Consider the following 24714-nt stretch of genomic DNA (forward strand, 5'->3'; position numbering starts at 1 on the left):
TTGCTCGCCTTGTCACACAACTGTTTATCTTTTGTATTTTGTGTTTTTGGATGTTAAATGAATTTCTACGTGACACCTGCAAACACTATAGAAAAGGCAAAAACATTTCTCATCATTTTTGTAATCATTTCTATCTGTATGTGCGTGGGGCTGGTCTTTCAAAGACAATGTAACCTACAATCTTGTCTCTTTCACGACTTAATCTTCACAGGAGGGAATGTTTCAACCTCCAGCCTCCCTGAGCTTTAATCAAATCGCGACATTGTGACCTCTGGATGGAGCAGCAGCAAACAAAGCTCGTCCATCATCGTCATCTGCACCACTATAGGGTACTGATTTGCACTGTTTTTTTATTTTTTTCCCTATTGTCTAAACTATGCAAATCAGATTGTGACTCAGTGCTCAGTGTGGCTGTGCCCTTCAGTGGGTGGCAGAGGGGATTTGTCATCATCAGCTTGTCAGAGGTCTCAGTAAGTAACCAAAAGTTGTTGGGGGCTTTTTATGAATACTGAGATGGGCTGAAACATTTGTGTTATCAAAGCCCTATAGAAGTCTCTTAGACACTTTTTTTTTTTTTTTACGTTATTGTGAAATTCACTAAATGCTACAGTATCTAGTAGTCTGGTTTTATTTCTGCGGTTTGAAAATGTGCAGTCTGAATTTACTGTGGGGCGTAACGTGTGAAAAAATGATCACATGTAATGTTATGCCCATGACGTCCTTCAGCCACGTTATGCACAGCCCTTGTGCCCTGATTTTTCCCGGTGCTTCATCAGGTGATTTTCCTGAGTAAACATGCATGTTGCAAACACAGCGAGGCTGTGCATCAAATGCTGCTCAAATTTTGATCCTGTATTTGGCAGGTTTGCTCAGCATCTATTGTTGGAGTGGACACAGCCCATGAAATGCTGTCTGCTCCTGCAGGTGTGGGGATGTGAAGTCACACACACACACACACACACACACAGATGTGATGAACATTGAATGGGGCCAATTTAACCCCATGGTCAACAGGAGGGTTAAGCCCTTATTTACTGACAATAATAATAGAGAAGTCAACAATTTCATTTCTTATTCTCACATCTATTAAGGAGCAAATTCTTGGCTTTTAACACATCCCCGCCCACTTCCAATAGCAATGCTGTAATTAAAAAGACTTCATTTCCATTTGCAGCTCCTTCAGGGAATTGGTGTGTAATATACGTTAGCAATCAGGTGTTGCTGGCAGAAAGGTTCCCCTGCCATCAGCACTTTGTTGTTGGGCCCTAAACTGCTGCCGGTGCACAAAGCGGGCTGTGGTCAGTTTGTAATAACAGGTAAGTTATTAAAGGGAAAACTGGATGAATTTACATAGTGTGGTGTACAAGACTTACACATTTAAAACCTTCATGAGGTTGCTTTGTCAGTCTTTTCCAGGTGGTTGATTCTAATTAGAAATGATTGCTAAAACTTCAGTAACTTTGGTTTGTGGTCAAGCGAAAAGGGGGCCAAATCCTTTGTTGTTTCACTTCAAATACATCAAAACAGAGAAGAAACATCTTCTGAGATCGTCAATTTAATCAAAAATAGATAAGAAAAAAGTATGACTTCACAAACATTCATACAAACATTAAGGTTGGACTGCAGAATCTTGGTAGCGTCTTGGTAGACTCGTTTGTCAAAAAAGCTGTAAGTACAAAATGATGAAGTTATTTTTGCCCTGTTCTCTTTCACATCAGTAGACCTTCAGTAAGAAACATACTGTGACTAAATATAACGATCGTCAATAAAACAAATCTGCCCTGAAAAGCTGTATTAACTCGATTCAGGGTTACATCAAAATGGTGTTTATGCTCCACTGCACTTCACGGGAGCGTAACATAACCCAACAAGGCAATAATCCTCTCTAGACTACAAAATGTTATTTTTCTCGCCTGCTTGACCTCATATGTTGGTCCGCTGTATTAACGTCTGTGGTCGCTCACAGCTGAGTTAACTATAATGCATAATCAATTACAGTGTTTGTCTAAAGAAAATCCCAGATATTACATAAGATGTGCAGACACAGATAATAGATACAGAGGGCGAACACCACAGAGACCGAGGACACAACAAAACGCCTCTGTGGTAAACAGCTTCCAGAACAAAAAAATCTGGTGAACTAATGGATGCCTCTAACGACTTTACATTGAGAAAATGCCAGAAAGTTATGGGATGATTGTGTATGCATTGAATCTTTGGCCCTGGTTCGGGAAAAGGCTGAATGTTTATTGAAAATGCAGCTTCTCTATTTTCATTCAATTGATGTTTGATTTGTTCATTTGTACACAGATATTGCAATCCTGACCAGCGTCCGCTCTGAGAGATATACATGGCCACATACAAGCACACACGCTCACACAGTTCCAGTGTCTGTTTAACGGGGCTGGGAGACAGCAGTGTGATGATTTCCCTGGAGAGCAAGCCACAGTGAGCAAAGGGAACAGTGACTGCTGTGGAGCCACAGGTAAGCCAGTGTGGCACCACAGAACTTGGAAAGAACAGCTGCCCACCGACCCCCAGGGAAGAGCACCAACCCCACTGAATGGATGGCTCAGGTGTCTCGGATGCACAACAGGACCTTTCAATACATTTGTCCTGGCAGCCTACTTCATTCCCTGCCTCCTGCTGCCCTACCACTTGCCACTAGTTTCTCACCAGCCCCCCTCCCCCTTTTATCTGCACACCCTCATCAGCTAACAGATGCACTTCATTCACATGATCCACTGAGCTTCTAACGCCCAATGAAGCAGAATGCAAGCATGGTGCTGCATTAAAAAAAAGACACCAAAAAAAAACAAACAAACAAACAAAAAAACCCAAATAAAACAGACTGCCTTCGATGCAAAAATAACGTCATGGTTATTTGTTTCATTGTTTAATGTTTAGGCTACTTTACAACCTCTTTGACACATGGTTTGATCAAGAAAGCAAGTAACTGTGGCTTTGGAAATCCAAATTGTAAAAGGAAGACAGACTGTGATTCAAAAGGGGACTATCTTGGCTCCATAGTAATTATTCGTTTAGGGTTGTATGGAGGAGGCAAGCCCAGCTGACTAGCTGATGGCGTGGTACATCCTGGACAATCATTCATGTTCACATTCACATCAATGGTTAGTGAAACCTCCAATTAACCTGACCTGTATGTCTTTCGGGCTGTGGAAGTTGAAGTACTCAAAGAGAGCCGCTTCAGGAGAACGTGTTCCACACAGAAGGACCCCAGGTCCTGTATTCATACAATGAGGTGTGTGTGGACCACTTCACGACTGTACATTCATACTACTTATCAAAGCCTGTATTGGTCATTATTTTCTTTTTCTTCTCTTTCCTCTCACCCTCTCAGTCTTATCTCAACCCTGGCATAGACATCTTGTGAATTGCTGAGGTTAGCATGGATACTACTTTCTCCATATTAGACATTAGTCCACCAGACCTTACAACTCCTTAACTATTAGAAGATAAGATAGCAAACAGCAGAATTCCCCTCTGGGGATTAATAAAGTATTTCTGATTCTGATTCTGATTAGCGCTTTTAGAAGAGAAGAATTAAATCTAGCACCAAGGCAAAGAAAATGAAAGTGAAGGAGGGCAGAGGAACAAGGCGGTGTGTGTGAACAGACAACACATATCCTTACATCTATTGTTACAGCAAAGAGGAAAGGAAATGTCCAGGCCCCTCAGGCTCAGGGACACACTGCCAACCCTGCTTAGGCCCCCAAAACTGGTCACATCTTCTAACTCACGCTCAACCAGCATCGACAGCACGTTGAAATCCGACATATGTGTAGACAAATTTGTACCAGTTCCCTGTTGGAGCTGCTCCTAGCTTCAAAAAGATCAGCTGAATGCAATGTATGAACATCACTGAATCCAACATAATGGCATTTTCGTCTGTCTCCATCTATAACAGTAACTCAGAGGAATTCTATCATTTGGCGTATGTGATGATTAATTCACCAATAAGTCATTACATCAAAGTAAACGGAGAGGAGAGGAGACATTTGCAGTTTCATTGCTGTGAAGGCAGAAACAGAGGCATTTATTTCAGTGAGCGAGGCGGGGGGGGTGGGGGGGGGCAGACTGGGAGCTTGTAGCGCCGTCTCCACGCTCTGCTGGTCAAACAGGAGCTGATAGGGAAAATGTGTTTCTACTCAGGTGTGCTGAATTATTAAACAGACAGCAAGAGGACAGGAGAGCGAACATCAGCCTCCCCAGCCGGCTGTGGATGAACCAGTCACTCAGCGGTCAATGCTGCGTGTTGCTGTGAGTGTGGCTGTGTGTGCGCACACGTGTGCGTCAAAACGTTATTCACTGGTTATCTGTAAAACACTGCACCACTGGAGCCAAAAGTCTTCTGTGGTGCTGACGGTGCTGAGGTTCACCACCTCAAAATAGCATCTACATGTGTTACTAGAATATTCTAGGTTAAAAGACTCCACAAAGCCGCATACGTTACCACCAGCTGTGGAACCTCTTTTTAGCCACACTATCACATCCAAGGCTAAAAGTCTTCGTATCCACTAATGGACATGTTCTGGTGAACAGCCTCACTGGATCTCTGGCTTTCAGCAGCAGAAGACAGGTGAGTTAAAACTGCTTTTTACTGCAAAGACTTAACAGCAGTGTTTCACAAAGGAAGTGTGAGAAGCAGTATCCAACAAAATAATCTGCCAGCACGGACAGGAAAGATGACCCGATAAGCTCGACAAGGCCTCGACAAAACAATATCGGAACAAAAAGCCTTTTAAAGCCGAATACAAAAAAACAGGACAAAGCATTGAGACTTCAAAGATTTCAGAAGAATCTGGACTTTTACTTTTTTCGTTCAGCTCAATCACCAATATCTTATCTTCAAAAAGGTTTGAGGATCTAATGCATGCATTTCATCCTGAAGAACAGTTTAGGCTCTGACTTTACTAAGTTGTTCACCAGTGAAACTGGAACAAATAATTGAAAACTAAATTGAATGGCTGCTCGATTTACCAAAAAGGGCGACGCAACTGTTTTGGTGGTTGGTTTATTCTTTCAGGCATTTGGAAATCAGAAAAATTTGCTGGCTTGAGTTTCTCAGCTGGGAGCATTTGCTGTTTGTTTTGTTTTGTTTTTTTCATCATATGTCAATTAACACAGATTATTTGGTTTTTAGGCTTATGGCAAGACTAATAAAGACCACAGAAGATGATTATTATTTCATAAACTACTGTACATGTTGATTGATAATTTAAAAGATAATGAGCAGATTATTAGCAATAAGAGAGAACCACTGAGCCTGTTAGCTTGGCGTCTGTGCTATATGGCTATGCTATTTCTGGCTAGCACCACAATAAACTCACATGCATGCTGCTGTGATGTATGACATGAAATGACATTGATCAGGATCCATCCTTCAGCAGGCGGCCGATGGGAATACTGATCCGATGCACTCGTTTAATGAGAGGAAGGGAGGGAGGGCAGCGCTGCGAGCAAGGATCATAAAACACCCAGATAGGAAACAACGTTAATGTGTGGGAACATTACCCTGAAAAAAGCAGAGGGAGAGAGCATATGGAATAAAGTTCCTATCATTTTTAACGCAAGCAGTTGTCCAGAAAATTACTTGGGCAAAACCTAAGAGAATCACAGTTTATATTATGTTTAGTTTGGCTCATTTGGGAGATATTTTAGATCTAATACTACACTATATTTCACATTGAACAGCGACCATCAGTTTTATGTTTGCTGTCACATTATATTTATATGTTTTCTATGTTGCCACTGCCAATGGATGGATGGATGGATGCAATTACATGTGATGATAAATACAGCGAATGAATGAACAAATTACTGTATTTTGGACAGCATGGCAGTATAGTTTGCATGTTCTCCCCGTGCCTGCATGAGTTTCCTCCCACCGTCCAAAGACATCATGTGACTCTAAATTGTCTGTAGGGCTGAATGTGAGTGGTTGTTGGTCTCTGTGTGTCGGCCCTGCGATGGACTGGCGACCTGTCCAGGGTGACCCCACCCTCACCCAATCTAAGCAATTGCATGGCTTGATTTCTGAATCAGTTAGACTAGAGGTCTAGTTAAATATCTTACAATGACACAGACTTTAGATCAAGCAGCTCTATAAAGGCTAAAACTAAATTCATATTTTATCATCTTAAACCAATCACGAGAATTAGAAATTTGGAGAAGCTAAATTTGCCATCTCCAGCAAAGTGCACAAGGTCTCTTGTCTTGTTCTCAGCACGTCTCTTGTTTTTAAACTCCAGCTCCATTTAGTCATGGTAAAGATTTTAAAGCTGGATGGAGACAAAGCAAAGTTGTCTCCATCTGTATTATTGTACTGAATCTTCACTGTATTTGTAAACCTGCACTGGCCTTACTGATGTGTGGCAGTTTGTATTATCTACTCAAGATGCTTCAGAGAGACAGCATAATTGGTTTTCTTTCTCCGATCTTCTCATTGAAAAACTACTTTTTTGAAGAATTAAATCTCATAAAATGGTCACCAGCCAACCACCAACACTAATTTAGTGTTTTGTTCAGCTAGTACTGAATGGATTTTTACTGCAAACAGTGCTGATGAAAGCAGACAACTAAAACACTTCAGCTGATGTCTGACACCTAAACATTAAGGTGAACAATGCTGAAATGCTGTACAGAGCTGAAAGAAAAGTGCTGAATCAGGAGATAATCCTCAGTGGTTCCATCAGGACCAACCCTTTTTCACTTAAAGCTGTTACCTGATTCAGTGTTAAAAAAGCAGCAAAGAAAATATTAGCTATAGCAGCTTTAAGCGCTGTTCCAATGCATGTATTACTTTGTAAGCACTTTGAATCACTTCAGAGTTTAAAAGGTGCCTTGTCCGCCTGTGTTGAAGGAATAAAGTCAAAGTGGAGAAAATCGCCGGCAGATTAGCAATGACTGGTTTCTGTCTTGACCTTTGCGACCTCCAGACTGCTCCCTCATGTCACACGCCAACCAAATCTCTAATCTTGGCTTTCACACTGCGACAAAGAAAGCCTGCTACTCTGTTATTTCTCTCTCTCACACACAACTGACTTACTCCCTCACTCAAGGGACCAATGATGAAGGAGATGGAGAGCAAGGGGGAGTGAATGAGAAATAGAGGGAAGGCGATAGGGGGAGGGAGAGGGTCATGTGAGCGATAAAACGCCACAGGCTGCCTTAATGAAAAGCCTCTCATGGCGATGGAGAGATTGCCTGCAGAATGTGCTGCTGATTGGAGAAGCAGGAGCTCGGTGCAATGTGAGGACTAATTAACGCATTGAAAGGGTTGAGGTGACAGGGGGGAGATGAGACCTGCTCCTGCGGTTAGCTGAGCCAGGCAAATACACCTGGCGCCTGGAACAACTGGAGAGCTGGGATAATGGCCGACTGTGCAACTAGAAGGCAGCTACAAGTGAGGACATGTTGAGCTGATGTTGAAACACAGTTGTTGTTTAAAGCTGCTACCTGCAATTTTTTAGTGCAATCAGGTCATAATAGAAATGAGCTTTAAAAACCATTTGGAGGTTTGGTCACCAAATTAAATTTCAGAACAGTCTCTCTATTATACTTTATATAATGAACAGAGCCATTTTCATTTTTTTCTAATTTTTGTTTGTTTGTTTGTTTGTTTGTGTGTGTAGTTATTTTGTATGAAGTACTTCTAGTGAAAATTGAACACAGAGGAATTTCTGTGTGGCTTTCTGTGTGATTTGTGTGGCTAGGTAGAGGTTATAACACCCCCTCTGACCTGATGACTATAATGAGCCACTATCAGAAAGTGACTTGCTCTGGTGTTTTGTGCAAACTGCGAAGTAAACAGTTGTTAATGCTAATGTTGGCTATGTAGCAATAGTAAAATTTTAATGTTGTAATAACATAGTTTAACTGATTGTCATCTTAAGGGGTTTTGTGAAGGCCTCAGTCTTTGCCATCTGTCAAATGCCTAATGAAGATATGACATTGCTAGATTATATTTTTGAGGTGCAAGGTTTATTCATGCACAAAAAGCCAGTTTGTGCTCTAGTTCTAATGACTTACTGTCTGACCACATTGGACAGCAGCCAGTTGTGGAGGAAGGAGGGGTGGGAGAGACAGGATCATTTCAAATGGGGATAACAGCATATCATTTCAGATGGCGGCTTCCAGAAGATTTTCACAGTATCTTTAGAGTCAAGTGTCAAAAATAGAGTACCGTTTCAAATGAGCAAACTCATTTTGCATGATATACAACAAAGATATATAATTTGTCGAAATAATTCAATTTTTATGCACTTTAAGAGCTACACTTGCAGTTATCACTATGATGATGAGGTCAATTGTATCTGCAAGCCTTATCGCCACTGCTACTCTTTATCTACAGGACTCATCTGGATTCACACTAGATAAAGTAGGCAGTGTATCAGATATACTGGCATCTAAGGCCATCATCAGTGATTTTCTTCAAGGTGAGGAAGGCGAAAGACCTGAATGAAATCAAAACTGCACAAGAAGAAACAGAAGGAGTGGAAGTCAGTCACACAGTTTTAAAGGTCAGAGTGACATAAGTTAACATGTGAATCGATGGCTTTCCCACCAACCTGCCACAATAATTTGACATCATCGGTATTTCCTCTTGTTTCATTGTTGCTACGTTTAACATATCACTGGGAGGCTAAAACCACCATTTCCCACAGGATTCATAATGTAGCTGCCTGTCTGTCGATCAAACAAAAAAAAAAAACCTCTGGACAGAAAATACCACGGGATAATGTGTAAGGAAGTCATTAGTGAGTGGCATTTAAGATGCAATCCAGTTACACAAGCAGGGGATTTATAATATCAACAAAGGATGACTGACAAGTTCTAAACCGATGGAGTTTTTCTGCTTCTCCTGTGAGTGTGAAGGGATTTGTGACGTAATCTACTGGAAATCTGGAAATCTATATTTGGCAACAGTTAATGACCATTGCTTGGCAAAAAAACATCATGACCTTTCTCAGGTGAACAAGCTGTCCGCAGCTCATTAACGAGAGCTTGGCATCAACAATGATTCATCTATAAATGCTGCATCAGACCGTGTACGAGTTTCATCTTAATAATAAATTTAAGAAGACTCATTATTTGTGACCTGTTCTTTTTGTTTCAGCAATGCCATTGATAACACAGCCGCTGACATCCTCACTTTCAGTTGTTTCAATCCAGGAGTGCGTCGAGACTGCAGCACTGTACATCCAATTTAAGGTGATTAGAAGACACTTTCTGCTAAGAATATTAAATATGCTTTTACAAAATTTGATAAACATCCTAACAGCTTTGTGCATTACAATACATAACAGAGTACACTTAGCATTTAAATCTCCTTTTTTTGTCCTGTTAACTAATATTCATTAGATGGCCAGCATCACTTGATATTTGCTAATATTATACAACATCATGCAGCCAAGATTTGCTCTGCTTACTGCTACAGAAGAAAATGCAAATTGCACTGCTAATCATGCATCACAGTATGCACAAAGACAAACAAAATGGCAAAGAGACAAATTACCAGGAAAGCCAGCATTTTTATACTGCAAGTGCATTTTATCATTAAAATTGCATTTAAGCCCACCAGTTAAATTCAGAGCTGGAAGGAAATCTAAAGAAGAAGCCTGCATGTTGTGTGTACATTGATGTGATTACACTGAACGTTTTGTGTCTTACTCTGTAAATTGTGGATATCAACAATAAACAAATGCAAAAACGCATTAGTATGTATGTCTAGTGAGTTCAATAGTTTCATCTTTGATATACTATATCGTGACCATGACTGCAGATTTATGGACTGTGAAACTTCCTTTACTTCTGTTAAATACCTTGACGGGCTTCTTGCGTGATGTCTCTGCCTCGTTGTTCTCAGCCTCCTCGTGCTCCTTGCTACCTTGGGGCATGGTGGAGTAGTTGGCCAGGCTGCTGAGAAGAGATGACACCATGGGGCTGGTGTCCATCTCCTCCTGCAGAGAGACAAGCATAGACAGAAACGCTGGAGTCAGTCATTAATATTTTGAGTTAATATTGTTTCTAATCCTGAGACATTAATAATATACTTTAGAGGTGATTCATCAGCTCAGTGACAATCAATGCCCCTCTTTTGCAAATTCAAAATCAACTGAGTGGAGAAAAACACTTGCACAGTAAAATCTTCGACTGACTTTGTTTAATTTTCCTTGTTTACTCCATAAATCCAGCAGAAAGCACGGTATATACACAATGTTTAAGATCTGTGACACATTACTTCATTCAGTTTCTCTCCTGTAACACTAAATTTACTTCCCTGGATGCCCTTCACATGGTAATTATCCTCATTAATCAATATCAGAGCCAGTATTCAATCACAGAACTGTGAGACTGTGTGCGTCTTATTTATTACTGTCTTCACTGCAAACAAATCAGCGTGCATGTGTGTGTTATGTGTCTGTTTGTGTGTGTAAAATTGGACAGCACCTCAAACAAGGCCATGTTCTTTCCATCATACTGCTGGCTCTTCTCTGCAGCAACATCGCTGCTGTTGATAAAAGGGCTGCTCTCCTTGGGGTTACTCTCACCTGGAAGAAACACACACACACACACATACAAGTTCACCTCTATCCTGCACTGAAGTAAAGCTGAGCATTCCGGCAGAAAGCAAAATGTTCAAGTCAGAGAAGGGTTTGTTTGTGTCAAAATAATCGTAAAAAAAGTGGAAAGAGCAGACCAACTTTTGAGTCTTTATTCATGCATCAACATATTATACTTTACACATACAGAAGACTCAAACAAGAGGACACCTGCCAAGAAAAGGAGGGAAAGCTTGTCATCTCCACAAAGCACCCACAGTCAGAAATGCAGAGAAACAGAAGTACTGGTAAATGGAGTGTGCATTCACAATATGTGCAGAGGTATATATTCCATATGGCCATGGGAAGCTCTCAATCAGTTTGTCACTGCACTGACAAACCAGATAACAAGTTACACTCGCGTTAACACAGAGAAATAGTAAGAATAGTTTAAACAGACCGCAGCCCTTTACCCTCAAAACACAGCACAATATGAAAGAACACAATGTTATTTAGGTGACAGCTTGCTGTAGGCATTACGCCTCCATGGAAGAGCATCTGCCTACAAGTTCACAGTCTAAGGCAGTCCAAACCTCCCAAACTAACAATTCCAGTATACAGCACCCAAATCTTGGGTGACTTATTGATTGGGCATTCAAAAAGATCATCTATTTCCAATTGAGGTTTGAAAATGGATCATGTTGGTTGATCACTCTTTATTGTCTGATTTGTTTCACTTCAAACATGTGTATCTCTTTGCTTAATTCACTTAGATCTTAATACTCGGTGAAACAAATGTGTGCAAAACAACACAAGGAAACAGGTGACAGAAAGGAGAAAAAAAAAGTCAGCCTTGGATGATAAAGTGCTCATGGTGCAAAGCTTTCTGAGGAGCTTTTGTTTTAACTGCACCCTTCACAAGCAGGACCATTTTCCTTAGTTGGGTTTAACTACACATAAAAAAGATATGAAGGTCAACAATAGTAATATCAGATTTAAGTATTTATAAAAAAAAAAAAAAAAGCAAAACAAAAACATTAAGTCACATATAATGGGGTTGTATGTGTAGCTCATATAAGATCTTTTATTTACTGATAACACGCATAGGTGTGACTGTGAGAATTAAGTGATTCATCCTGATCAATAGAAAAAAAAAGGTGCGAATACAGGCGTGTTGCGTATGTGATATCTAAATGAATTACACAACACGCCTGAACTTGAATGTCATCTCAAAGAGAAGACCAGAGAGAATGCACCAGAATTAAAAAGCTGTGTCGTTTCTATCCTGTGCTTCAGATAAAATGTAGTCATTTATAGGTGCAAAAGTCGGATAAATCCAATCTGGGCTGTCACCGATCAAGCATTCAAGAGTGAGCGATACTGCTGGGTGAGTCAATAAGCGTGTCCAGAAAGAAACCAGAGGAAAAATTATTAAAACGACATGGCCCATACATGAATACAGGTACAAAAACATATGCAAGTCTGACTTGATTTGGCGCAGCTAAACGACTCTTTGCTATTGCGGCTATTTTACGCCTCACAGCTTAGAGCCTTGACCTTTGATTAGCCTTGGTATTTGAACTGCTTCCTGACCAGACATTTCATCTTGTCATTTTTTTTTTTCACTGAGCCCAGAATCACTTTACTCACACAGTACAATGAGGGTGTTGGTGGTGAAGGCAGCGCAGAGCAGGCCGCCTTATTTGCGCCTTCTCCTTCGAGGATCTCTTGAGGGAGACAGCAGATTGCTCTCCCTCTGGCTCTCAGTCCTGTCTTGGACTGGACACCAAGAGACCAAGTTATTTATAGCCAGGATGCTGCAGCCATGTGCCATGACGTCGGGGCAGTGCTAACAGCCGGCACGCTGTTCTACAGAGACAGAGCAATAGGGCCACTCAGACAGGGACACCGAGGAAAGGGGGCCGTGTGTGAGGACTCGGAGCAGGAAAAAGCACAGGAAGGAAGAGCAGAAGCAGGCAGAGAGGTTCATGGAAAGAGATGGAAAGTGAGGGAATGAGTGTGCAGACGTGAAGTTGAATAGATGGGATGAGAGTGAAGAGCTCAGGCAGACAAAGACAAAGGCAACCAGATCTGAAATGGAAACCTGCAGAAGGAGAGAGAGGGTCACATTTATTTATGTCTGGCTGCAAAATGTAAAAGCTTCTGCTGCACTTAAGGTTGAGCTCACTTTGACCTGCAGGTGAAATCATCCGCGGCAGTTAAAAGCAAGGCCAAAGCATCCTACAGAAGCTTTCCAGAACATGTGGATTATTTAGTTGCCTTTTCAGTCCATGTGAGGATGATACGTCCCTTGAAAACAGGACCAGCGGAATAATATTAGATTAGCTGTATGCTCTAGAGATAAGTAAACACCCATGAATGGCGGTGAACAGGCGAAGAAAGTGTGCTCATATGAATTTAAACACGAACAAATTATGAAAACAATGTCCTCTCTGCTACTTCATGCCTCTGTGTTCCTCTTTTTCTTTTTTTTTTTTTATTTTATTTTATTTACATATACATGCATGTGTGTGTAATTTGTAATCACGTCTGTGAGAGATGTTGCACAGTGTTTGATGGAATGGGCTCTTGGATTCAAGCAGCAACGAGGATTGCGGGGGAACACTAATCCTCAACAATAGCATTAATGTAGTATGTAAGGAGGAGACTGAGGGAGTGAAAAAAGCTCTGGCAGCAAATGGCGTTTGTCAGGTTACAATAACCAGGCTGCTAACCTGCATGTAGGATATTATAGTGCCAGTAAGCTGTTGGCCAATCAGGATGAACGAGTGAGACAGATGACAATCAGCTCATGTGTGATATAAGTTGTCGTCCTGGACCAACACTCTGCATTACGCAACACTGCACCTGTCAGAAGATGATGATGTCTATGAAAGCTCGTGTTAGCTCTCTCTATAGATCCGCACCAAGTGCAGGGAGGAAATAAACACATTAACAAGCTCTTTTACATAAACACTGTGTAGATGCACGCATTCAAACACAGCTCTTCTTAACGCATCAAAGAAAGGGACAAAGTAACTCCAAATGCACACACACACACACACACACACGCACGCACGCACACCCACACACACACACACACACACACACACACAAGCATAGTGTTGTATATCTGAAGGGCTTAAACCCTGGAGACAACTTCTCTATCATATCACTTATCTCTTCACAGTCCATTTCTCCCCCTCATCTAATAATTAAAACTCCATCATCAAAGGAATGATGGATACCCCCTTTCTGGAAAAATGACAGCACCCAAAAGAGTTTTGCTCCCGACTGCATCCCCCAAGCAGCTTATCCTCCTTCAATCTGGTGGGATCCATCCAACAATGGCTCTCACTATCAAAGCCTCTCACTATCTATGGTCAAAATCCAGAGCTTTGCTGCTCACTGAGCATGTGATCATCTTCTAAATCCTCCACAAAACAAACCTGCTGAATCTATGCTCATCTCTCATTTCCATGTAGTCGACATCTTACAGCAGCACCTGTTTACTGTGAACATACTGGAACACATGCATACACATTATTAACCAGGTTCCTCTTGTGCCAAGCAAGGCAATGAAGGGGTGTTTGACTGTAAGCTGCTATATGCTGTTCACGACAATCACATGATTGTTTGACAAACCACTAACTTGGGGGACTTGGTGTTTTAGTATGGGGAAGATATTGTATTTGAACAGTGGCATATGGCAGAACAAGGCCATTGTTTTCAATGTGAAATGTGGCTGCCACTTTTAAAGTGCAGAAGTTTACTTAATTTGGACTTGGAGCTCAAAGCTCTTTCTAAAACGGGTTCTCGAAGACAACCAGGAACTTTGTTTCCCCATTTTACAGACTAAATGTTCGATTCATGCTTAATTTAATTTAATCATTTAATTCATGATTAATTTAAAAAAGCGGGTCATAATGTTGGGCTTTATAAACCGAGTGTTGTCTCTTGTGCGTTTCTCTCGCGTCCATATTTTTTTTTCCGTCTCAGATTATGAGCGACAATCGGGACACTTCCCATGTTTGAGTGTAAACACAACTTTTACTCCAAAGAACTGGAGGTCCAGTGCTCTCACTTGGACAATTCACAGTTTTCCGACAGATCTTTGAACAGAGAGGCCATAGGGGATTACTTGGTGAGAAATATTTGACTTTGTTTTATTGATCCTTTTAGTACAATCTTGAGGTGGCAACAGTCACAGTTATGGCTGTCTCTCTCGCTCTCTTCGACTCTTTATTCCCAAAAACTGCGGCTCGCTCTCTCGTCTCTGTGTCATGCTGTCATACTGCGTCTGTTTTCATCACATAATGCAAAAATAAAGTACGATACCTACATTCGCATTACATTCAGTACATTCCTGCTGGAGAATATCACGTTTATACATTTTATACAACACCAAGATCCTTCTGCTGTTAGACAAACTCAAACTGGAGTGAACAGTGAATACATGTGTTTGTAGAGACATCTAATACTGCATCCGGGGAGAAATGCGTAATTTGTCGGAAGAGTGGGGAATTCAAATGGAATCAGTGGGATGGCAACAGACAATTAAAAACAGACAAAGTTGGATTTTCCGGATACTTTCCCTGCCATTGTTACATTGTGCATCACCAAATTCAGGAGCTCAATTATTGATTCCGTCATCTCTTCAGAACGTCAGCACACAAACACTGTAACTCACGTGCTATAGATGCCCCCCACCCCCTCCTCCACCTCCTCCCTCTCTCAGCTCAATGACATGGCAGGGGAATACTGGGTGGAGTCAGGTGAAGGATTAAGGTCACTTTAATCTGAATTCCGGTCGCATCAGGACTGATAGTGTATTACCCAATTGCACCCAGGCATGTGAATGTGTCATTCTGGAAATGGAGAATTTGCCTAAAACTGCCCTGCATTTGAGAGCTTCCAGTTCCAAAGCAGTATAATATCAAGTACAGTAATAAATACATTTGACTGTTGAATTACAAGCTCCTTGAGATGACTAACTTGTAAAATGATTAGAAGATAGGATCTTATCAACGTAAATTGATCCAGGGGAAAGAGGATAAATCATTATAATACTGCCCACTTATAAAGTGGCTTGACCTTTTAAATTGAGTCAAACCAAGTGTACTTCTTAAATCTTTTTTCTTCAGAAAAACATCTATTTGCAAATACCTCAAATAATGAGATAATTGGTTAGTAACTATCAATAATCAATGTTCTACTTCAGCTGCAGGCATCTATTTAGAACAGGAAATGAAGACAAGACGGGAGACTGTATGTACATCATGTTTTAAAATAGAAATACATTTATACTGTATATATTGAGCTTACAAGTGACACATTTTCATGCAGAAAATGCACTGAGTAAAAAATAGCAAATGCATATAGTTATATGCCCACATCTGCCCACATATACTGTCATAAATAAATATTCTCTATCTGTCTTCTGTCCTATCATGGCTCCAGCACAACATCAGAGACACAACAGCCTTGTATAATGGGATCTCACTTTTTTTTTTTTCGCACCCACTCTACTCCATCTAACTCTTTTTATGTTCATTCTCTCAGTATGATGTGCTTTTTTTAATGATTATATTTATGTAGGGTACACAAGTGTGACTACAAATTGTATGCAAAGATGTCCTTTTCTCTCACTGTGCTGCAGGACCGGGCCGGCGCTCTGATCAGTATTCAGGCTGCTGCTTCAGCTCGGTATGAATTTTAATGCAGCCTTGCCTCACAGGGTACGACTTTGACACAGTCCCTTCCGCAGAGATTCTCTCTCCTGATTGGCTCCTTAGCTGTAAGGCAAATTGCCCTTGTGCATGTACATGAGAGCGTAGAGCAGCTCTTAGCATGTTGACCGGGCTTCCAAACTTGTCAATGTCTGATGGCTGAAGATGAACAGGACAGTTTGGTCCAATTTGCCCTCGCTGTCACTGCCTCGCCTCTAACTGTGCATGTCAGGATGAATTTTTGCTTAATGGCAGGCCCCTGCAATGCCTTCACAGCAGCAGCCTCTCTATCTGACATCAGGCATACAAGGTGTTCACACACAGGAGGAGTCTGACAGACGAATTAAACTTAGCCAGTCCTCCATTTATTGGTTAATTTCTGTGACAACCCACCGATTGGAGGGAATCTTCTGACAGAGGAAGTTATACGGAGATGCTGCTGTAAAAGAATGACTGCAAGACTCAACCTTGCAATAATGTAGAGAAAAGGCAGGTTGAACATTTTATTTACTGTATAACGTGAGGAGTTGATGCTTTGTATTCAACTCTTATCACATCGTGGCAGAATTCAATTTGTTTCTCTGCCTGTGTTTTCACAGTATCACCCTGTTCAATAATCTCCAGAGCTAATATTTGGACGATAAGAATCTTCTTCCAGTAATCTCTATGCATGTCCCCTCTGTTGCACTTTCAGTTCGATTAATTCTGTAAAAACTGACCAAACATTCTTTCTCTGTCCGGCTGCCAGTTGACACAAGCGCGAGTAAAATGTTAATATACTCATCTGAGTGGCCTCCATTATCATCCACTCACAGCAGTTGAGCTTTAAGGGTAGCAGTGAATGTTTCTGCCCTTAATATTGCCCCTCAGGCAACTTACAGACTGCCCCATCATCCGATGGGCTGATTGACGCTTGCCAATTTTATGGAGGGCAGCCACCTCCACTGGATGTTATAGGTTAATTGGGTACAAGGTAAGATAAATAATTTAAATGTGTTTTGGAAAAGGATTTGACTTTTTTCCCCTGGAAAAACTCAATTAAATGATTGATACAGGAAGAAGATACAAGGAAGACAAAGGGGGCAAAAAGCAGGAAAGAGGGGTCTGCAGGGTGCGTAGCACAGGAGAAATGATAGCAGCTAGGAGACTGACATATTTTCATGAGGGCATGGATTAAAAATTCACCCGAACTTATCACATGCCAGGAAACCAATTTAACTCAGAAACGTAATTTCCTCCTTGGTTCTCTGGTGCCAGGTCCAGACATGGAGCCAAACACTATCACACTTTTATTACATTTGGCACATTTTGGGACAAGGGGCTTCTATAAGAGGACCCAGTAGCCTGTGACGGAACGAGAGCGGTATCTTGGCTGAATCAGAACATGAGAGAGGCGGAATGGGAGGAGGTATAGAGTATGGGGGAGGGGCACCCAATCACCAGCAGCAAAGCCTTATAGATGGCAGGGATGGTTCATGCGATTGCTAGCTCTGATTGAAGGTGACAGGGCTATCATCTCAGGTGCCAGGTCTGCAGCTTGCTGGCTCACTGTTGGAATGCTGGAGGTGCGAATCGAGGTGCAAATTAACACCTGAGTGTCTTCTCTGCTGACCAACACCCCCTCAGCTATAACCCTGCTCGCCATCCTCCCGCACTTCAACTTCCAAGTCAGGGGAAAGCAATCTAGCCAAAGCCCAGAGGAGAACAGGGAGAAGGGCATTTCCTCCTCCCCTCTCTCTGCATACTTTCTCCGTTATTTCCTTCTGTGGTCATCTCCTCTCAGGTGTGCTGCCATATGTCTGTGGTCTCTTTCTGCCACACTTCTCCTCACACTTCCATCCATTTCGCCTTTTTTTTTTTTTTTTTTCCCCCTCACCCTTTGGGTCTTGATTTTTCTACTCATCACAAATTCAACAGGCAGGGCGGTGAACAAAAGCCATCCAACACACTGGGGTGAATCGCCATTCAACAAAGAGTAAAATGAATCCCCAAGTCAAAGAAGTGATAATTAAAAACAGGTTAAATGAAAAGGCACGGGCACCGATTGGACTGTGACGTCCTCTATTTGATTGAACTAAAAAATAATAATAAATAAATAAATACTATTAGAACCAGACTGGTTGGAATTGGGAGTTGACTATATGTATATCTGATAAGTTCCCATTATTAAATCAAGAACAATTTTCATTTAATTTGAAGCTTAAATAATTAAGGAATTTATGAATTAGGGTTCAGGTCCTGGGCTGTTGGGTGAACCAAACAAACAACATCAACGTTCGGCATTTTTAAAGGTATTTTTCAATGTTTTCTCTCTTGAAATTGTTGGTAACTTAATCAATTACGTAAATAATCATTGGTTGCAGTCATACATGAATTATTTCTATTGCATTTATTATGTGAGGTCAAGTGGATATCTATTAATATTTTATAGCCAGTATAGCCCTTCACTTATTAAGCCCATGTCTGTTTATGCAGAGCAAGGTGGCTGCTGCCAATGTGAATTCACAGATTGTAACTTCATGCGTTTACCCAGTTGTTCACAGGCTGATATGACTTTAAGGTGAGGGTTTGTGTGAATGAACTGGCTTCCTAAAGCTCTAACTCTCTGGCCAGTCAGACACACTGGCCGTACACAGTCGTTGCTTTTATCCCAATTTTCTCACAGCTGACTGATGGCTGCTGCTTGGAGCTGAAACATAAATAGCTTGATGATCCATGAGCTATTACCTCAGTGCTGAATGGCCTGACAAACCGTGTGGTCATAACACTTCATGAAGATAGACTTAGAATAAAGCATGGACAAAAATAACTTTGGTGGAGCTCTCTGGTAAAGCAAGACAACCTGGCATGGTGGGGCAAACGGCTGAGGGGGATAAACTCACATCAAAATAATTTGCAAGGAACTATGAGACAAAAATTCAGCTGATGACTGCCAAAGAAATGAGCAGAAGGTCATAGAACTCTTGCAACCAAATCAAATTATAATTCATCCTTGTGAAACACATTGTCATCTGACCTGTTGATAATATTAAAAATACTGATTAGTGCGCCTTTAAGTTAAACTACGACTTGAGAGGCTAGTCGTTCTGCGGCAACCCGAAGACCTGACATTTCAAGGGAAATAAAAAAAAAAGGCAAATGAGCATGAGGGAGTGAGAGATCATCCATAATGAGGAGCCTTTATAGCCTATCAACTTCAATGGGAGAAGTAATGGGGTCGGGAAAGATAGACTGCAGACTTGAGCACTGCAGCAGGCAGTCAGAGAGACCAACCCAGACAGACAGACAGACAGAGCTGCACACAAAAAGACTCCAGCCTTGTTCTTCAATCTGGTACGGGCAGATAAGACCACAGCACTCTGGGATTTATCTGGCGCTTCAGTACAGGTGCATTACCTGGATGGCCGAGTGTAGTCGTTTACTCACAGTGTACAGTATATGTGCCTCAGTGTGCTTATGGGTATTAATCTCTGTTTCTAACAATAATATGCCATATATCGGCCCATAATTTGGGACTGTGCATGTTTGTGTGTGACCGCTCTGCCCAGAGACCCACCGCAAGGCTGAGGCTCATCTTGTCGAAAACAGGCAGATGTTAGCGGATATTTCTAGTCTCTGGCAGATAAATAAATAATGGAACAGTGGTTTGATTTAGACAGAGATGAAAGCTTTAAGAGCTGAGCTTTTTACAGCTGTGCCCTGGGAGACAGACAGAGAGGGAAAGAAAATGGCACCCTGCAAACATATACAATCATGTCCAGAAATATATCCACCTCTTCAAAGTGCACTGGTAGCACACCTTGAATCAGTGTAGATTGCATAATGTCAGTGCTAAATATGGCTCATCAAATTCTTATGGGTGCTAGTCATTTGCATTTCATTAAAGATTAATGTAGAACGCAGCCCAAAAACTTTTTTTTAACACTTTAGATCACAAACTCCCTAAAAAATCCCTCTCCTCTGTGGATGCACTCTAGAGAAAATGTACAGAGGACAGAGAGGAGCAAATGAAACAGGAAGTAAAAGCCGGTGAGCACGGGGAGTTTATCTCTCTTCTCTCTCCTTTGGTCTAGACAGAACTATTTTTTGAATAAAAAAGGAAGAGGAAGTTGTAAGAGAGGGCCTCTAGGCAGAGGGGGGAAGTGAAAGGGCTGTTTGAGAGATGATCTGGTCTCTCACTGCATCTTTTCCTCCTCTTCACCTCTTTTTCTCTCTCTACTCTCAGCAGACTGCTGCCTGGCTGGTAGCAAGCACTGCTCACTCAAACAGAGCGAGAGGTTCTGTGTGTGTCTGTGTCGGACTGTGTTCTGGTGGGTCCACAGACTCAAAGATAATGGCTTTTGTCTGCCTTTGATTACTTCCTATGAATTATGCGTCCTGCACCTTTGTTTGTGTGTCTGTGTGTGTCTTGAAATGCATGAGCACATGTATGTGTGTGTGGAACGCAGCCAGACACTGCGGTGTTTCGTGACAATGACTGATGCTGCTTCGCCCTTCTTGGACTCTGTCAACGACTTACATATGCATAGAAACCAAACATACTCACACAAACACGCACTGGCACATACACAAATGTGCCAGTTTATTAGGAACGCCTAATTTAAACTAATTCAGTGTACATAATATAGCCTTATAGATACATATATTCAGTCTTTACTCTCCGCTCCCTAATCAGTGTGAAGTGCTGAACAGAGTCGTGAGTAACATCAATAAAATTGTATTACTGCTCTGCATGTTCCTCTGTGCAGAATGCTCTTCTTACAGGACAGAGCTAAATTGTTTCAATCAAAAAATATGAAACAATGGTAAAATCAATTCTCATCACAAGTTCCCTGAGCCCAAGGTCAATTCATCGGCCCCACCAACCGTCCCAAACCCACCAGGAGCCAATTCAGGATGGTATAAGTAGAATGAAACATCAGCGCGTCACATTTCAGAAAATAAAATGAAAAGCTTTTGTTTTGCCTGACAAATCAATTTTCTCTCAGTTGACTAATGGATGAAATAACTTCAGCATCGGTTTTCTTGATTGGAGATGTTTGGAACTCTAAATTGCATCTGAGATTTTCCCTTCGATTCTCAGACTCATTGAGCAAAACGGTCCATAATACAGAGTTTTTATATTTAGCAGATGACTGGCATTGTGGTTGACATTTTCAAGCACCGTGTTGTGGTTTAAAATCTGTTAGATGAGACGCTGAAGTCTCTCTATTTATCAACACAACACACAGTGCTGCAAAGGTCTGAGCAATAAAGCACTGTGGTGCCAAGCGGCTAGTGTGAAATAATGGAAAATACCAAACTGCAGTGTAACAGTAACACAAATATAGAAGTAAAAAAGTAAACAATCTCAGTAATGTCACTTTCACATCATATTCTACAATAGCTATAAGCTCCATGTCACACCAGCAGGTTATACTAGAAGACTAGTTTGCACTCAGTTTTGAAACAACGACCATGACAGAGAGGGAAGAGGTGATGAATGCTTAAATATGGGAATATTTTTAGACTCTCTCTCTCTTGTTGCAATCACTTGTTGCACATGAAAAAGAGACACATAAAGAGTCAAATCGAAAGGGAGAGCTGGTCGATTACAGCAGGAACTGGGCTGATTGTCAGATTATTGTTTTGTTTTGTTTTTTTAGTTTCTTTGTTTTTTCTTTTTTTTTTTTTTAATTTCTTGCTCTCTTACACTCACCTAAGAATAAACTTCAAACCTTGGAGTAAATTCAGCCTTTGGGTTCAGCACTGTTCTGGTTGTAACTTTTCATAAAGTGACCTTGTGCTGCTACAGTTATATCACCACATCCATCCATCACGTCTGAACAGAACTCAAGGGAGAGTCTGGAGCCTCCCCTCATTCACGGCTGAGGAAATCCTTCAAGACAGCAGCGTTTGCTGTGCATATAGACAAATGGGGAGGGCTGGCTGTTTTGAAATGTGCAGTGGTTTGTACTGGAGCTGCTTAGACACTGTACAGTCATACCTCTTCCTGACAGGCCACTAGGTGATGCATCAAGCCAGCTGCCCCCCCCTCCTCCTTTTTTGGCAGTCTTACTCTCTTCCTACACTACTTCTGTGCCCATTGTGGGATATTCAGTAGGAGACCGAGAAAACGGAATACAAAAAACGGCCGGAGGGTAATCGAGTATCAGGGGAAAACAGAGAGCTGTGACCGTGGTGTTGTTTCAGCTGCAGAAGAAAAATGGCTGCAGCGGAGGGAGAGATGGAGTGCAGGATACGAGCACAAGGGAAAAGGCACAACAGACAGAAATTCAGGAAGAGATCAACAAAGCGAATCCATTCAGTCCAGACACTGTTTTCACACTGACATTATGGTGCTATCAAGATCTATCCCTCTCAGACACAATGCACCAGCCTCCTCAGCACGCACCACATTTACACTGAATAAACGATACGGACTTTAAGGTGCAGAGCTGGGATGTCTCCCTGCAGCTCAGCAGGGAACAGCAGCACAATGTCAAGCCTCCTCCTCTGCTCGGGGTTTTTTCTCAGTGCACCTGTTTTCCCTCTCCTTAGCCACCTTGGTGCAATTCTTACAGGCTCAAAATAGAGAAACACAAGGGAAGATGAGCAACTCGATTTGGTTTGTTTTGGTTTGGTTTTCTTTTTCAGCACTTTTGTTCATGTATTTTTCATTCTCTATTATACTTAAATGTTCTTTGCAGACAAAGAGAGTTTGAATTTGTCTTTAAGTTCAACTTACCATATGGCAGCAGCAACATAATAAAGAAGCCTTTAAAAAAAACAGAAACATTATTGCTCAGTATTTACAAACACACAGACTGAAAATGAAGCACAAGCAGGGCCACATATGTGGTAATCATTAGCAGTGAGGCAGAAGACATTCAGAGAGCTTGGCGAACAGTGTGTTGCTGCTTAAAAATGCTGCCACTCTGCAGTCAACAGCCTCTGCTAGAACAGCGCAAACTTTGCACTCTTGCAGAAACTGTAAATGTGCCTTGGGCTGAGGAGAGGGACAAGACAAGTTGCATCTTATGAGGGTTAAATGTTACATAACTTCATTTGTCCTTGATGTGAACCGTTAGAGCGTACAGGCTCTCTGGCCTCTGCAGCAATATGGCTCATAAAAAATGATCTGCCTGTTGTGCAATCACAATAGAACAAATACTGGAAGTTTACAGGTTATACTGTCTCATAACTTAAAAGGTAAAAACTGCACAGCTCAGTCTCTGAAGTCTGTGAACTTATACATAGTACAGTTACAAATTTTTTCAGTCATGCAGCCAATTTTCGTTTCTGTTTTTACATACAAGATCAACCTTGTTTTGGTTGCTCAAGTCAGAAATGCCTCTTATGGATACTGAAAATAATTGTGTGTGTTTTAACATGAGAAAGCCTAAATGAATGTGCTCCCCTCTCAAGATCTCAGTTGGTTTCAGGTTGAAATGGAAGATCAAAGACAACACGATGATCAAAGTTGTTGGCTTGGCCTTGTCGGCTGCCAATAGGAGTGATGGCTCTCCATTCAATGCAATCCATCCAGCGGGATGCACGTCTTGGCCTGTCTTCCCTGGTTGTCTGTATTGTTGAATGTCTGACAAGCCACCTCTGCCAAGCTCCAGCCTCCAGCCACAGGACTGGCAGAGCCATCTAGCTGCCTCCCTCGGGGAGATTTAATGGACTCCAAACCAAGGGGCAGTTAACCAGACCACCATTTTGGGTCTCTTTCTATATAGTACACAGAGTTTTTGTTTCTAATTTACTTCTTATTGGATTCCACTGGTTTTCTCACATGACTGACCATGCAATTATTTTATGTTACTGAATGAGGCTTGCAGGTGTCCATAGGCAGTGACACAGAGCGCCTTACTATTTTATTGGCAATGTTTTCTTTTCTAAACTGACAGAGGAAGTTTATAAGACAAAACAACATCTGAGGTATCCCTCACTTAGCAGAATTGTCTGTTGAAATACAAAGGTGCTGTGAACAATTTATACTCTTTTGTTAGTTGCTCAGACAAAGAGGTTGAACTGAGTCAAATGCTCTGAGCGATCATGACGTTAAATGCAGTAACCTTAGATGTGATTATTGTGTTTTGCTGTCAGTCATCTCCCCTTTCTGCCATACTCTTAACCCTTGTGTTCAATGGATTGGCTGTGTGATGAATTTACCTTGTCAGTGGTTTATCGTAACTGCTGAGTTCTATTGCATCTGTCTTCAGCATGCTTTATGAATACTGAACATCTATGTGTGTGTGCATGCATATTGTGGTTCTGCTCTGAATACTATATCTCTTTGGGTGTTGAGAGAGAGAGTCCTTTTCTGCATGCATCCTTGGGTTTGAAACAGTGTGCATGCATAGCGCGTGGATTAAGCTAGGTGGTGACTGATGGCATGTCCATGCTTGGCTCTCATCTTAACCTGTCTGAGTGAC

At 41.5% G+C, this 24714-nt stretch overlaps 1 protein-coding gene across 2 annotated transcripts in view; it reads right to left on the reverse strand.

The window, feature by feature from the left end:
- Positions 1–24714, reverse strand: part of slc12a5a (solute carrier family 12 member 5a) — a 127707-nt gene that overhangs the window by 25912 nt on the left and 77081 nt on the right. For both annotated transcript variants that reach the window (XM_029501654.1, XM_029501656.1), the window contains 2 exons: positions 10474–10574; positions 9846–9983 (listed from right to left, as the gene is read on the reverse strand). In XM_029501654.1, the coding sequence (XP_029357514.1) occupies positions 9846–9983; positions 10474–10574 (239 nt within the window). The remainder of the gene's footprint in view (positions 1–9845; positions 9984–10473; positions 10575–24714) is intronic.

This window comes from Echeneis naucrates, chromosome 5 (genome assembly GCF_900963305.1).
Source record: "Echeneis naucrates chromosome 5, fEcheNa1.1, whole genome shotgun sequence".
NCBI lineage: Eukaryota > Metazoa > Chordata > Actinopteri > Carangiformes > Echeneidae > Echeneis > Echeneis naucrates.